The following is a 14,365-nucleotide window of genomic DNA, read 5'->3' as shown; positions in this document are numbered from 1 at the left end:
CTTGACCTGGCAGTTTGATAGTTATTGCAGTGACAGGTGATGATGCCAAGTAGCATCACAGTAGTGCATAAGAAGCTTGAGGACAGGATATGAAAATGGAAAATACTAACATTTTCCTTGTATTTAAACTATGAAGTGCTGATTTTCATGTAGCAAGTTCTCAATTAAAACTTTCTTAAATAGTTTCTCTAATACAGAGTCATTTCCAATTACATTGTGAATTTCTTAAGATATGTATGGTGACCTACTGCTTGTATGTGGGTGCAGCTGTACATACATCATCTACCTAGAGTTTTCTGTTAAATTTTAGCTACCTAATCAGGCTACTTCACAACAGGCCAACATATCACAACACGGGTAACTGTACAAAGATTTTCTTTCAGCTGTTCAGAACAGCTAGTGTGATGAGTAGAAAAAGGTGTTCATTTTTTTAAAAAGGCTGCCTAGTTAAATTGCTGCTAAGTTGGAGTTTTAACTATTTGTTGTTAATGATTTCATATTGTAATCTCCTGCTGTTAATAGTTTTTCTTTAATTACCTGTTGATGGTTAAAAATCTCTCTCCCATCGAGTATCCCTTCCCCGCCCCGCCGCTTCCTCAGAGATGACATCGAGAACGAAAAGGTGAAATTGGAGCTGACATGCAAATATGAAGGACCAGCATGCAAAGGTATAAACACCATACCAGATCCTGCAAAAAACCGCTAAAACAAGGAGCCAACATGGAATTAAGGGATCTAAGTGATATCTAAAGGTGAGCAACTGAATCCAGTGTCTGTTAAGATCCTTTTTACCCCTCACCCTAACCGAAGGATGTCAGCTAGAAACAGGAACTCAAATGTCAGACTAGAAATTCAGGTTCTCCTGATGCTCCAGGGAAGAACAGAGTCCCCAGCTCTTCCTGCATACCAGTAGACAAAACTGCAATCATCATCCTCCTCCGTGGCACTCCTGGGAGCAGTGATGGCGTCTGTGCAACCCGGTGGTTCTCCCCACCCGAGCTGACTTCTTTACAGCTAGTACAGTAGTTCACTTCTCCCTTGTCAAACACTCTTTTCACCCTTATCTTAAAACCACTTTCCTTAATCTGACAGCTGCTGCCAAACTGTCTTTATTTCTCCTCCAAACTAGCTCACTAGCTAAGCAGTTAAAATCCTCTTTTAAAAATCTTGTTCTGAACTTTCAAAATCATTGCATGGCAAAGAAAAAGAGATCAGGATAGTGATGCATTTCAAAGATTGAGGATGAATGACAATACTACTTAGAACCATACAAATTGTACTTCTGTAGTTGAAATTATTACATTTGCACACTACATGGAACTGTTTTCAAGAATTATTCTTCAGAGATCGGAATTACATATAGAAGTTAATATGTGGAGTATTTAAACAAAGAAACAGGTCACAAACAGAACAGCCTGGGGGCCCAAACAGACTTTTGGCCCAAATAACTTTCCAAATCCTTCAAGTGTTAGAACTGAGCACAGTATTCCACACATGGAATGTCTTTTCACATTGCTATATCATCCACCAGTTTTCATTAAATATTTTCAGACAGTGTGTAATTTCACTTGAATTCCCAACACAGGATATGAATATGCCATTAATTTTAAGTGTCATATGTTGAAACTTTACATTTTCCAAAAACATTTACACTGAAGAAGGTCTGTTCAGACACGGCCATGAAAGTGAAAAGAGGAAAGCAAACATGTACTTACTCTACATTCTGAGATTTCAGCCTTTTTTCTTACCTGAGTACCCAAACAAGCAGCCATCATATGAGTGAGAAGTTTAGCTGCAAACATGGCACACCTGGTGCAGAAAAGGTGGGAGATGATAGCCAAAGTGAAACCTACACAGAAACAATAATGAAAAAAATAAAAAAAAAAAGGCATATTTAAGTTTAGACTAATTAACTGTTCTATATTATCTAGCAGATGTTTCTCAAAGGTGCAGATTACCTAAAAAAACCCCAAACAAATCTTACAGGGAGAGTATGATCATTTTGGTTCACACTGGGATCACTCATGAGTTTATTTCAAGTACTAAAATGTATTTAATATTCCCATGGGTTTAGGAGCTAAAATAATTTCATAATGTAAACAAGCAATTTTTGAAAATGATTTCTTTGGTGTCCCTTTCTGCATGATATGGGTGATTATAATAATAGTTATATACAAAACAAAGATAACAGTTCAGTGTTCATATTAGTGCTTCCAAAAATATTTTTAGAAATAGTTACATAAAAAAATGCCTCTGTTGGGTAGCACTATTATAACAGATTGTTATAACCTTCTAAATGCCAGTCTCCCGTTTCATCTGTGTGGAGCATAGAAATTTGTTATAGCAGTAGTCAGGAGGAATAACCACTTTTCATTTCACTAATTAATTGTAAATGTAAACATTTGTTCATTTGTAAATGAACACAACAAAGGCTCCTTTCTTACCAGTAAGTAGTTCCTGGGAAAAGGACTCTAGGAAAGAAGCACACCCAGACCCCCATTTAAGAGGGTTAAAGTTAGTTGAGAATTCAATTTAGCATATTTTCTTAATAAGCCCATTATTCTTAGTGCCTGTAAATGCAAGAGTTAATTTCCAACCCAAATAATTCTGTGGTTCTAAGAAAATTTACTTTAGTTTGTGATCGCTGCAACATAATAGTAAACCAGCTGCAATCTGAAAGGCTCCTTCAGAAGCCAAGTTGAGTTCCAAACTTAGATCCCCTGCTTCCTCCCTCGCATTTATGCTGTTGAAGCTGCTAATGAAGAGTCACGTTACTTATAGGTTAAACTCTTAGGGTTTTTTCTCAAGATCCTGGGCAGCAGTAAGGCAGCAGAATAAGAAGGTAAGTAAGTAAGGCAGTAATGGAATCTATCTTCCTTGAGTTATCATTTCTGAGTGTAAATTTCAGCTAGAATTGTCAAAGATATTTGACAAAGAGGATTACAGTACTCCTGCTAGCCACACAGATGAATTTAGTTTCTTCCCCCAGATGAATGACATATTATCTCTTTTCAATAAACCATCCTAAGGAAACAGCCAATCAGGCAAGCAAGGTGTATGCCAGGACCATGTGTAGGAGATTTAAATTGCTCTAGGGATCGTGTTGAGCCAGACCAGGCAAACAGGGTCATGGCACAGCAGTGAGTGCATGGTACAGCAGTTTTCACAGGAGGGATGCAGCTGCTCTGCTGGCTCTTGGTGGTGGGTTGTGTTAAATGGGGTTTTTTTGTTGTTGTTTTTTTGTTGGTTTTTGTTTGTTTGTTTTTTGTTTTTATTTTTTTTGTTTTGTTTTTTCCACTGACTTGACTAGATCCAGCAATGGTTTACAAATGATCAAAAGCCTGCTGCTGCTGCTGCCAGGAAAACTGTGCTAAGGCCAAACAGAACCTGCCAAGAAGAACACAGCTGTCCAGATCCCTGACTGCAGGGAGCCTGGGGGCAGTACCAGAGGACAGTGCAAAAGGCACTGGGTGGGTGGTGTGAGCTGGTGAAGGACCTGCTCTGTCTGGTAGCAGGGCTTAAGCAAGAGGTGGAAAGGCTAAGGAGTATTAGGAGAGAGCAAAAGAGAAATCGACTGCTGTACAGCCTTGCAACCCTAAGAGAAGCTTAGCAGGAGTCAGAGGAGCCCTGTCCCTCTTACCATCAGGCAGAAAGAGGACACCTAACAGATGGGGGCAATGGAAATGGGTACCTACTCAGAGAGTTAGCAAAACTCCCTCCTGATCCCCATCATTTTCCCAGGTGCCCTTACAGAATAGGTACAAGGCCCTGGGTCCAGAGAACCAGGCAGGTGATGGTAAACAAAAAAATCTGTCTGGAGAGTCTCCCAGGTGTACTTTGTCTGTGAGATGGATCTCAACCTCAGGAAATTAAGAATAAAAGAAGGGTAGCTGTAGTAAGTTCACCTTCTGAAGGGAACTGAGGGCCCTGTATGTCACCCTGACCCATTCCACAGGGAAGTCTGCTGCTTGCCTGGGGCCCAGGTACGGGATATCAGCAGGAGATTCCCTGAACTAATTCACCCCTCTGATTATTACCCACTGCTGCTTGTCCAGCTTGGCATTGATGAGGCTGTGACAGGAAGGGTACCAGGTCATTTGAAAGGACATCAGGGCTCTGGATTGATTGGTTGGTGGGGCAGGAACATAGGTGTGGTTCTGCTCAGTCCTTCAGGAGCAGGGATGAATGATAAAAGGAATAGGAAAACCCACATTATCACTGAATGGTTTAAGGGCTGGTGCCATCAGAGGAATTTTGGGTTTTCTCCCATGGGCAATTTTTACAGCACCAGGCTTGCTTGAGTCAGATGGGCTCCATCTGTCCAACAAGGGCAAAAGGATTCTAGCCCATGAGTTGGCAGGGCTGATTGAGAACACTTTAAACTAGGTTTGAAGGGGGAAGGGGATAAAACCAGGCACTCCAGAGGTAAGCCCAAGGGTGGTAAGCCAGAGTCAGGGATGAAATCAGCAGCACAGCTGAAGTGCATGTACACTGATGCATGCAGTGTGGGTAACAAACAAGGGGCTGGAAGCCATGGTACAGCAGGAAAGCAATGACATAGTCACCATCACAGAAATGTGGTGGGATGACTTGCAGGACTGGAGCACTGCAATGGACAGCTACAAGCTCTTCACATGAGACAGGAGAGAGAGAGAAGAGGTGGAGGGATGGCTCTGTATGTTAAGGAGACTCTGGATACCATGGAAGTTGAGATTAATGACAATAAGATCAATTGCCATGGGTAAGAATCAGAGAAAGGCCAACAAAGCTGACATCCTGGGGGGAGTCTCCTACAGACCACCCAACCAGGATGAAGAGATGGATGAATTATTGTATAAGCACCTGGAGGATGTTTCAAGGTTGCCAGCTCTTGTTCTTGGAGGAGATTTAACCGGCCTGGTGTCTGCTGGTAACTCAACACAGTGGAAAAGAGGCAGTCTAGGGGTTCTTGGAGTGTATAGAGGAGACCTTCTTGTCACAGATGGTGAGAACCTGCCAGGGGTGGGGCTCTGCTAAACTTGCTGTTTGCAAACAGAGAGGAGTTGGTGGGAGATATGGTGGTCAGAGGCCATCTGGGGCACAGTGACCATGAAATAATAGAGTTCTTAATATACAGCGAAACAAGGATATTGAAAGTTCAATAAAAATTCTACACAAGACTTCCAGAGGGTGGAATTCAGGATGCTGTTTTGGAGAGTACCTTGGGATACAGCCCTCAAAAGCAAAGGGATCCAGGAAAGTAGATTTACTTCAAGAAAAAAAATCTTTAAGGCACAGGAGCAGGCTGCCCCTATGTGCCAAAATATGAGCCAGAAGGGATGGGAATGGGCCACCCACGGAGGTGGTGGAATCACCACCCTTGGATGTGTTTAAGAAAAGACTGCATGTGGCACCCAGTGCCATCGTCTAATTAGCAAAGTGGTGTTAGGTCATAGGTTGAACTCGATGACCTCAAAAATCTTTTCTAACCTTGTTGATTCTGTGATATTTCTATGCTTGATATCTTTTTTCCATTGGCAAAATTTGTCAGTGTGCAAATACCAGACAAGATGGCACCTTTAATAACATGAAGTTAGTTAACATTCATTCAATATTCCACTAAATAAAAAGACTGTCATCAGCTACCAAAAATGTTAATAATTAATCAACCAGTTTTACTGGTCATCAGTTGTTATTAATGAGTTGTTATTAATGAACTGACCTGAAATACAGATGAATCCAGAAGAAAAAAAAGCCTCGTTGTATGAAGACAAGTTATCTGTTTTGGCATAAACCGCATAAACGGACATATGAGAACAGGAGCACTCCACATAACCTGATGTGTCATCAACCACTTTGCAGAACTCACTATTGGACAGCCAGCTGCAAAACAAATTGTTTCACAAAGTTGGAAATGGACTTGCATAAGTCACATTGTAAGCAGGCTTAAAAATGTTTGTTGTATTCCTGGAATACCAACTGTAGGAATGTGCCCCCTATGGACAGAGTGACAGAACCTTCCTCTGTCCCCCAAAAAGGAAAGAGCCCAGAACTTTCTCCCAGTGATCAGGTAGAAAAGTCACTGATAGGACCTTGGGGACTTCACCTCAAGTTTGGGGACAGCTAATTGGCCATAAGCCAAAAGGTCCTGCCTGGGCCACTTAGTAGAAAAGGACAGAACAAAGAGGCAAAATCACTTTTGTGAGGTGTCTTTACCAGGAGCACAAGCTTGTGGCACCTGGATCGCTTTGAGTTTGTTATTTTGCCTTTATTAAACCTTTCTTGTTCCTGACGCTGTCACATCAGCCTCCTGCTCCTTTTATGCCTCCTAATGAAAGCTGAGCTATTCTGGGGTGTAGTGTTGGGGTGTTGAGAGCTTATCAGATCAGCTCGAAACCCCCCGGGGCAAAACGCTACAACCAACTTCCCTAAACTATTGCAGAGGTGTTTTCTGTAATCTTTCATGTGCAGTGCTCATAACAGCATATTTACATGAGATTAAAATATTGTTTAAAGTTTTTTCTTTTTTTTTTTTTTTAATTTTTGTAAACATATTAAAGGTAACTTTTTTTTTACTAAAGAATTTTTGTGGCTATGTTTTTCAAATTTCTGCTAGATTTCTAGCTCTGTCTGACTTTTCAAATAGTTACTTTTTTTGCTCAACACCATATCCTGTTATGGAGAACATTTTATACTGCTTTTTTGGTTTGAAACTAAAATTCAGGTTGTTTTTTTCTTTGGTTTTTGTTGAGGTTTTTTCAGTATTGCTGAAGTGGTTTGGAAAAAGGATAAGGCATACCACAGGTGATATCCTAAGCCGTTTCTACTGGAATTTGTGCATAGATAAAAGGAGAACATACAGGTGGATTGTGGTGCATTTCCTCCTGAAAACAAATAGTTTGTATCAGTAGCAGGCTGATATGATCCAGTTGGTCTAATGAAATTGAATCTAAGTCAACTAGACTTTAAAAGGATATAGAACATTTTTATCTCCAAGTCATTAACACATTCATTGATACAATTCTGGGATTTATGGCCTGTCACTGTAACCTAATGCATCATTATATAATCTAAATAGTATTTTGGTAAAAAAAGGGTAGAAGTCTGAGAAATATCTGAGATAGAATAATGACTCATTTTATTATAAGAAAAGTCTCATGTACTGGTAAAATGGCCAGAAAAATTAGTGAAAAAATGCATGAAATTGATCTATTTTATATTTGCAAATTATTTAATTGGTGTTATCCCATTTTACACAAATACATGGATTCATGGCAGAAAATGGAAAACTAAACACAATAATAAAATAACCTTTCAGCAGCTTGATTCCAGAGGAGACATAGAGACGTCTGTGGAACAATCCGACTTCCTTCAGCATAAATACGATAAATGACTTTACTGTTATCTTTCAAAGGTTGTGAACTCTGACCCTTCAAGCTCATTGAAAAAACCTGAAACAGCATGTACAATATAAAGATATATTTAATATTAAGATTCAACACAGTGCTCATTTTAGTAAGTGCTCATTTTAATCGGGGACAACCATAGAACACTTTTTATGTATCGAGCAATATCTAGATTAAAACTAATTCTTGGAAAAAAATTGCATTATCTTCAAACCTTGTTCTTCAGGGCAAGTCCTTTATCACTAGTAAGGAACCACTGCTGACTGCTGTATTCTGTGAACTGTACAGATTCACAGTTCTCTTCTTGGGGAGATGATAATACTACAGAGACCTCTAGTAGATGTTCAGGTACTTGAATAGAATCTCCATCTTTTCCATTAAATCTATGTCCATTGATTTGCTGAGGAAACCAGTTGTGAGCCATTATTGCAATATATGGGCAGCTGTCAAGGATATTTTTGCCTCTGTGGAAATGGAAAAGCAATAGGGCTGGTAAGTGGGACCAAGCTTCACTATTCATCACATTACGACTTTAAAAGGTATTTGTGATTTGTTAATACTTTATGAATTCATCCTTTTTAGGCTTGTGATATTTAATTGGTGCAGTATTTCAGTTTATATGGAAAAAAAAGACTGAATTTTTTACATATTTCAGCATCTCCATTTCTTCTTTGGGATTTGCTCCTTATGACCTGCAACTAAAACCTTTCTATAGTGAATTAGGTTACCAAAACACTCATTTTACACCTTGGCGTAGAACTAAGCCTAAAAAACAGGGGAGGCATTAAAATGGATGATGTTGCATTGTTGTTTTGGTTTTTTTTCCCAACAGATGATGCAAAACACTTGGAATAAAGAATTTTAACTTTTAAGTTCTAAACACTGAACATACATTCCACCACCAGCTGTTCATTACATCCTCAATGGAAGAAACAAAGTGTTTAAAACCATCTGTCTCATAAAAAAGAATAATCTTTTTCTGTCACCTATTTCCTCTGCCCATTAGCTTGATGAGGCTATTATGCTCCTGGAGACAAAACTAGCAATTTAAAACTATGAGTAGCTTTAAATATTTCAAAACAATGTTCAAGTGAGCAAAACCGAGAACATACAAATTAAAAAATGCCAGCAAAAATTTTGCCTTGCTAACTTTCATCTAAGGCTTAGAACACAGTTCTGCATCATACAATCACATACAATCACATATTATTCTCTTAGCAAGAATTATGAATACTTTTCCAGGCAATATTTGAGCTAGAGGTGGGTCAATACATACCAGATCTCCTAACTCATATTCCCACATCTACCCCATACCAAAGTAACAGTTATGTATTACACCCAATCTTACAAAGCACTGTATATGCTGGCAATATGACACAGTGCTTTGTAAGATCATGACACTGTAACAACACATTCACATATGGATATCATACTAGATAGGAGATAAGTCCCTTTTCTGAAAATATAATTTAGATTTTCTATATTGGTAAATTGTCATGTATTTACAAAACATATTATGATTTCAAGCTTACTGACCTTTCTCCTGGTGATCCACACTTTATCCCAGTCAACAGAGAAAAAGCAAACTTCTCAGTCACCTCAGCAAGCAGGCTATATCCTTGTGTATCCTCACGTTTTGGGCTAGCCAGAGCACAGAGTATCTCATAGAAAAGACTTCTACTTTTATCAGTGAGTAACAGTTTTTCACCTACACCTGTAACCTAATGAGAGGAGAAGAAATCAAACAACATTTTACACAAAGGAATTTGCTCGTAACATTTCTGCACGTTCAATGGTTTAGTGATATCTTCTCTGTGATTCCAATATTCATTCTGAAAGTTCAGAATATTTTCCCAACTCCTGATCACATAGGAGTTTCTAAGGCATAAGACACAGTCTGTCAAAACTACATAAAGATATGCTTACTAGGGGATTTGATTATTAAAGAAAGGATGTGGCATTTTTTATTCTTTCACAATCCAAAGATTTTTGAGTCCTGAGAAGTTTTAAAATTATTTTTCCTCTCTCCTGTGTGGCAACAATAAAAAATGAATGGATATTGTTATAATGCTTCATTATCTAGATATTTAGAAATTTTCCAGCTTCTATGCATTATTCCAAGAATCCAGAAGAGACAGAATGCCGTAAAACTAATCCATAATCTTCATAGAAATTAGAGCAATGCTTAAGCACTCAGCTACCCTGAGAACACAATTCCCTAAGCTACTGGAAGAAAAAAGACTGATGCTTGGTTAAGACTACAGTAGACTCCCAGGTAGGATTTTCTTGTGTGTTGACTGCAGTCTGCTGTAAAGATAGGAGCAGGGGTTGTGCCAGGCCTAAAAGCAACAAAGGTGTGACCCAAGAGTCAAGAAAACATAATAAGTTCTATGAAACTGCAGCACCAAAAGGAGAATTGCACATCAGAAAATCTAGAGCTACAAGTATGTATGCAAAATTAATACTAGTTGCTCATTTCAACCTATTTGATTTTGGATTTCTTGCCACCTCCTATCCTAACTAGTGGCAGACAAACTCCTTCCCTGATTGTGGGACTTCACAATTTCCACTTTTGCAGTCTGTGCTTCTGAGTCACTGCTGTTGATGTGATCTGCCTTGTTTTATATATATATATATATATATATATATATATATATATGTATGTGTGTATGTGTATGTGTGTGTATATATATATATATATATATATATATATATATACACATATATATGTATGTTCTGTGTTGTGTTATTATACTCTAATTAATGTCATTAGTAATTTAAGAACAAACAGGAAGTGTTTACCTTATCTATTATATGCACCACAGCAGTAAGCTGCTCTTCTGTAGTTTCTGTGGATACTTTGACATTCAGATTCTGAAGGATTCTGTGTACAATGGTGTCGTCAAGAGACTGATGCAGTTGATCAATCAGTCCCCAAACGGGCAAGGAGTCCAAATCTGAGACAATGGTGATGTTAGAAATACCATACACATCATCTATCCTGGCACCGCCTGTGGGATTGGAAAGTACAACCTGGAAACGTTTAGGAAATGGGTTTAAAGATCCTGTCTTTGGAGTCAGGGTCACATCCAGGAATGCATTTCTCTGTCCATGTTCAAAAGTAATTAAACCTTCAGATCTGGCAAAATCTTGTCCTGCCACAGCTGGAGATATGAAGGTCCGTCCAATAGGTTCAGGTTTTTGTAGTTCCTTAAAACAAACCGGAAGAGTTTTAGGTAACAGTAAGATAGATGTAATTGTTCAAAACCACCTGCTGTTAAACATACTTTAGGTGGGTAAAAACAAAATGTGTAAAAAAGAGGTCCTCTTTCAAAAAGCAGCTATGAGTGATGAAAATATTACATTAAAATAATTACCTCCCTGAATTAGTAATTAATCAAACCTAGGAGAAGAATTATATACTGTCAAGAGTAAAGATGGTCTCTTTCTTTTCCAGAACAAAAACCACAAAACTTTTCTGTGTGACTAAATACTACAGAAATGTTAGCACGTGTGAATTCCAGAAGGGTTGATGTAAGACTATGACTGCAGCACAAAGTCCCTCACTTTAGGGTAGAGAAAGGCATTACAAATACATAGAAAACTCAATAAAAGCAAAGCAAAAGTTTGGAAATTCGTGTCCAAATTAATATCTGTTCATGGTGTTTTTAGTCCCAGAATACATACTTAAAAGATGAATAATCCATTTAATACAAACGCAAAGCAAATTTTATAGAATAATAATGCAAGGTAGATATATGAATTTATCCAGTAATGCTACATGCCTTATTTCCTTGTGAAGCAACATTGTTTTTACCTTCCATGAGGTTTGCAGTTACTGTTTCATTCTTCAAAGTCTTGTTCTTTTTTTGTCACTTGCCATAGCTTTGACATTATATCTAGTAATATAATAAACTTTCTTTAAGAGGAAACTGATTTCCTGAGCTATTATTCAACTGTATTATTTTTTCAAAAGCATATATGAATTTCATAAGGGCAGCTTGTATACTGACTCCTATGTACAGGTCTCCTAGTGAATAAAATTAGGATTTTTATTTGTGAAATACTAGACCCCTTTTGAAAATATTTAGCTCTTATTAGTAGAGTTTATTTATGGAATGAATCAGACATTTTCTGAGTTCACTGGAGAACTTGTTAAGTCAATGCAGACTCTAACTGTTCAAAATTGCTCTAGACATGATCACATCACCTATGGAAATTCCAGGGGGAAGTTTTTTTTGTTTATCACTTCCCACTGAGAACTAGGAAGTTGAAATAAGCAGCACTAGTGACAAGAACCAGGTCTAAGAAACCTTTGTAGGTTGAGATAAACATTGGTTTCCAGTTATTGCCTTCCTGTCTGCTGTGGCCTCTTATGTTAAAGCTACTAATAATATCAATGCTTCAGTATTTGGCAATGCACCCTCAAAACCTAAAAATGTCCAAATAATGTTGGTTATGAAAATCACAAACAGATAAGAGATTGCCCACTAAATTTTAGCCTAAATATACACTGGACAGTAGCAATTTCTTTTCCATTTAACAGCTAAATTATAGTGAATTCTTAGGTTAAATAAATGTGAAAATTTGCTACCACACAATCTAATTGAAACACTGGCCAATTACTATATAATAAATGGATGGAAACACAATGTAAACCTATACGGTTAAAACAGATATACATTCAATATAAAAATAGAATGCAGAACCTTTTATTATAAAGGGTAAGTATATAATAACTCACCCCCAAAATAAGGATTTCAGGCATAAAATTGCACATATTTAAAGCTGATCAGGCTAACTACTACTGAGGATGGTAAACTTGAAAGAATGTCTCTTGTAGCCTGTGACCTGATGCTGGATTCACACATACTAAGGAAGTGGCAGGAATCATGCTTTTTTGCAGATCTGCTAAAGGAGAAACTTCATCAGCTGCAATAATAATAAGTGAGGTATGCATTTAGGAGAAAAAAGTGCCAACAGCTAGAAGAGTCATGTGCTACAGATGTAAACATATCAAAAAATGTTGGATTATGGAGGTTTTTTTACATAAAGAACATAATCCAACAAAAAATTAACGGGGATGATAAAATTTACTTTACCACATGCTATTTTTGATAACAATAATATTTTTTTTGTTTAGTACTCCAAGAACATTGAAAAAAATTTGAATAATTTCTCTCTCTTTTCTTATGTATGTTCTGGTACTAATAATAAATTTGTTCCCTAACAGAACAAGTGTCCTGCTGTCTGGATGTTGTATACATAGCCATCAGGATAAAAACATAATTTCAGATGAAAAAGCCTCAAAAATTGAAGTTTCACATGAGCCTAGAACAAAGAAAGAAATATATTAGATGCCTGGCTGACCATAATCTTTGAGGCCACTGAAAGATGGCCTCATTGTCACTACGTGCCCTTGCCAAAAGTCCCTCTCCAACTTTCAGATAGGCTTCCTTTAGGTACTGGAAGGCTGCAATTGGGTCAGCCCAAAGCCGCCTCTTCTCCTGGCTGAACAATCCCAATTCTCTCAGCATTTCCTCAGAGCAGAGGTGCTCCATCCCTCTGATCAACTGAGTGACCTCCTCTGGTCTTGCTCCAACAGCTCCATGTCCTTCCTGTGCTGAGGACCCTAGAGCTGGAGGCAGCCTTGCATGCAGGTGGGGTTTCACCAGAGTGGGGCAGAGGGGCAGAATCCCCTCCCTCCAAAGCTGCCCACAGGGCTTTGGATGCAGCCCAGGATGCATTTGGCTTTCTGGGCCGTAAGTGCCCATGGTTGGCTCATGTTCAGCCCCTCACCAGCACCCCCATGTCCTTCAGGGCAGGGCAGCTCTCGATCTGTTCATCCCCCAGCCTGGACTGGGGGTTGCTCTGAGCCAGGTGCAGCACTTTGCACTTGGTCTTGTTAAACCTCATGAGATTCTCAAGGGCCACTTCTTGAGCCTGTCCTGGTGCCTCTGGATGGCATCTCATCCTTCAGGAATGTCAACCGCACCCCTCAGCTTGGTGTCTTCTGCAAATTTGCTAAAGTACAGCTGATCCCTTCATCTACACCATTAATGAAGACAGTAAATAACACTGGTCCCATTACAGATCCCTGAGGGACACCACTTGTCACTGATGCTCTGAGCCATTGACTGCGGCCCTCTGGATATGACTATCCAACCACAGTGTTATCCATCAAATAACAGTCCATTCAAATCCAACATAAAATCCATCTCTCTCCAATTCAGAGAGTAAGATCTTGAGATCTATGTGTCAAGGCTTTACGGAAGTCCAGATAAATGACATCTGTTTACCCTTCCCTTGTACTCTGATGTATTCATCCCATCATAGAAGCCCACTAGGTTGGTCAAGCAGACTTGCCCTTGGTGAAGCTGTGCTGGCTCTCCTCAAGCTCCTCTCTGTCCTCCATATGCCTTAGCAGAGCTCCTAGGAGGATCTGTTCCATGATCTTCCCAGGCACAAAGTGGAAGCTGACAGGTTGATAGTTCCCAGGGTCCTCCTTTCTACTCTTCCCTTTTTAAAGATGGAAGTAGTAATACTCCTTCTCCAGTCACCAGAGATTTCACCTGATTGTCAAGACTTTTCAAGTAACAAGGGATACTGTATTGGCAACAACACCAGCCAATTCCCTCAGGACTCTGGGATGCATCTCTTTGGGTCCCACAGAGTGGTGAACACTCGGTTTCCACATGTGGTCACGATCCTGATTTTACCATATTGTAGGAAGAACTTGCTCAGCCATGCCCCATCCTGCTGTCCACCCACTTCAAAGGTGTAGGAAAAAAGGTTGCCAATGAAGACTGGCAAAAAAAGTGTTGAGTCCATCAGCCTTTTGTTAATCTGTTGCTACCAGCTTCCCAGCATTGTTTATTGGGAGAAACACCTTCTTTGGCTTTCTCTTTCTAGCTAACATACCTTTCTGGTTAACAAGGCCTTCCTGTTATTTTTTGTATCCCTTGCCAAGTTAACTTCCT

General features: G+C 39.0%; 1 protein-coding gene across 12 annotated transcripts in view; it reads right to left on the bottom strand.

Moving 5' to 3' along the window:
- ADGRV1 (adhesion G protein-coupled receptor V1) overlaps positions 1–14,365 on the bottom strand; it is a 245,452-nt gene that overhangs the window by 106,844 nt on the left and 124,243 nt on the right. For 11 of the 12 annotated variants that reach the window (XM_038125098.1, XM_038125089.1, XM_038125088.1 and 8 more), the window contains 6 exons: positions 10,188–10,595; positions 8,922–9,106; positions 7,600–7,849; positions 7,291–7,430; positions 5,702–5,862; positions 1,749–1,849 (listed from right to left, as the gene is read on the bottom strand). In XM_038125098.1, the coding sequence (XP_037981026.1) occupies positions 1,749–1,849; positions 5,702–5,862; positions 7,291–7,430; positions 7,600–7,849; positions 8,922–9,106; positions 10,188–10,595 (1,245 nt within the window). Of the gene's footprint in view, positions 1–1,748; positions 1,850–5,701; positions 5,863–6,778; positions 6,864–7,290; positions 7,431–7,599; positions 7,850–8,921; positions 9,107–10,187; positions 10,596–14,365 lie in introns of those variants that run through there. The other variant, XM_038125100.1, reaches the window with a different exon arrangement.

Source organism: Motacilla alba, chromosome Z (genome assembly GCF_015832195.1).
Source record: "Motacilla alba alba isolate MOTALB_02 chromosome Z, Motacilla_alba_V1.0_pri, whole genome shotgun sequence".
Classification (NCBI taxonomy): Eukaryota; Metazoa; Chordata; class Aves; order Passeriformes; family Motacillidae; genus Motacilla; species Motacilla alba.
This window is presented reverse-complemented; position numbering and strand designations above follow the sequence as displayed.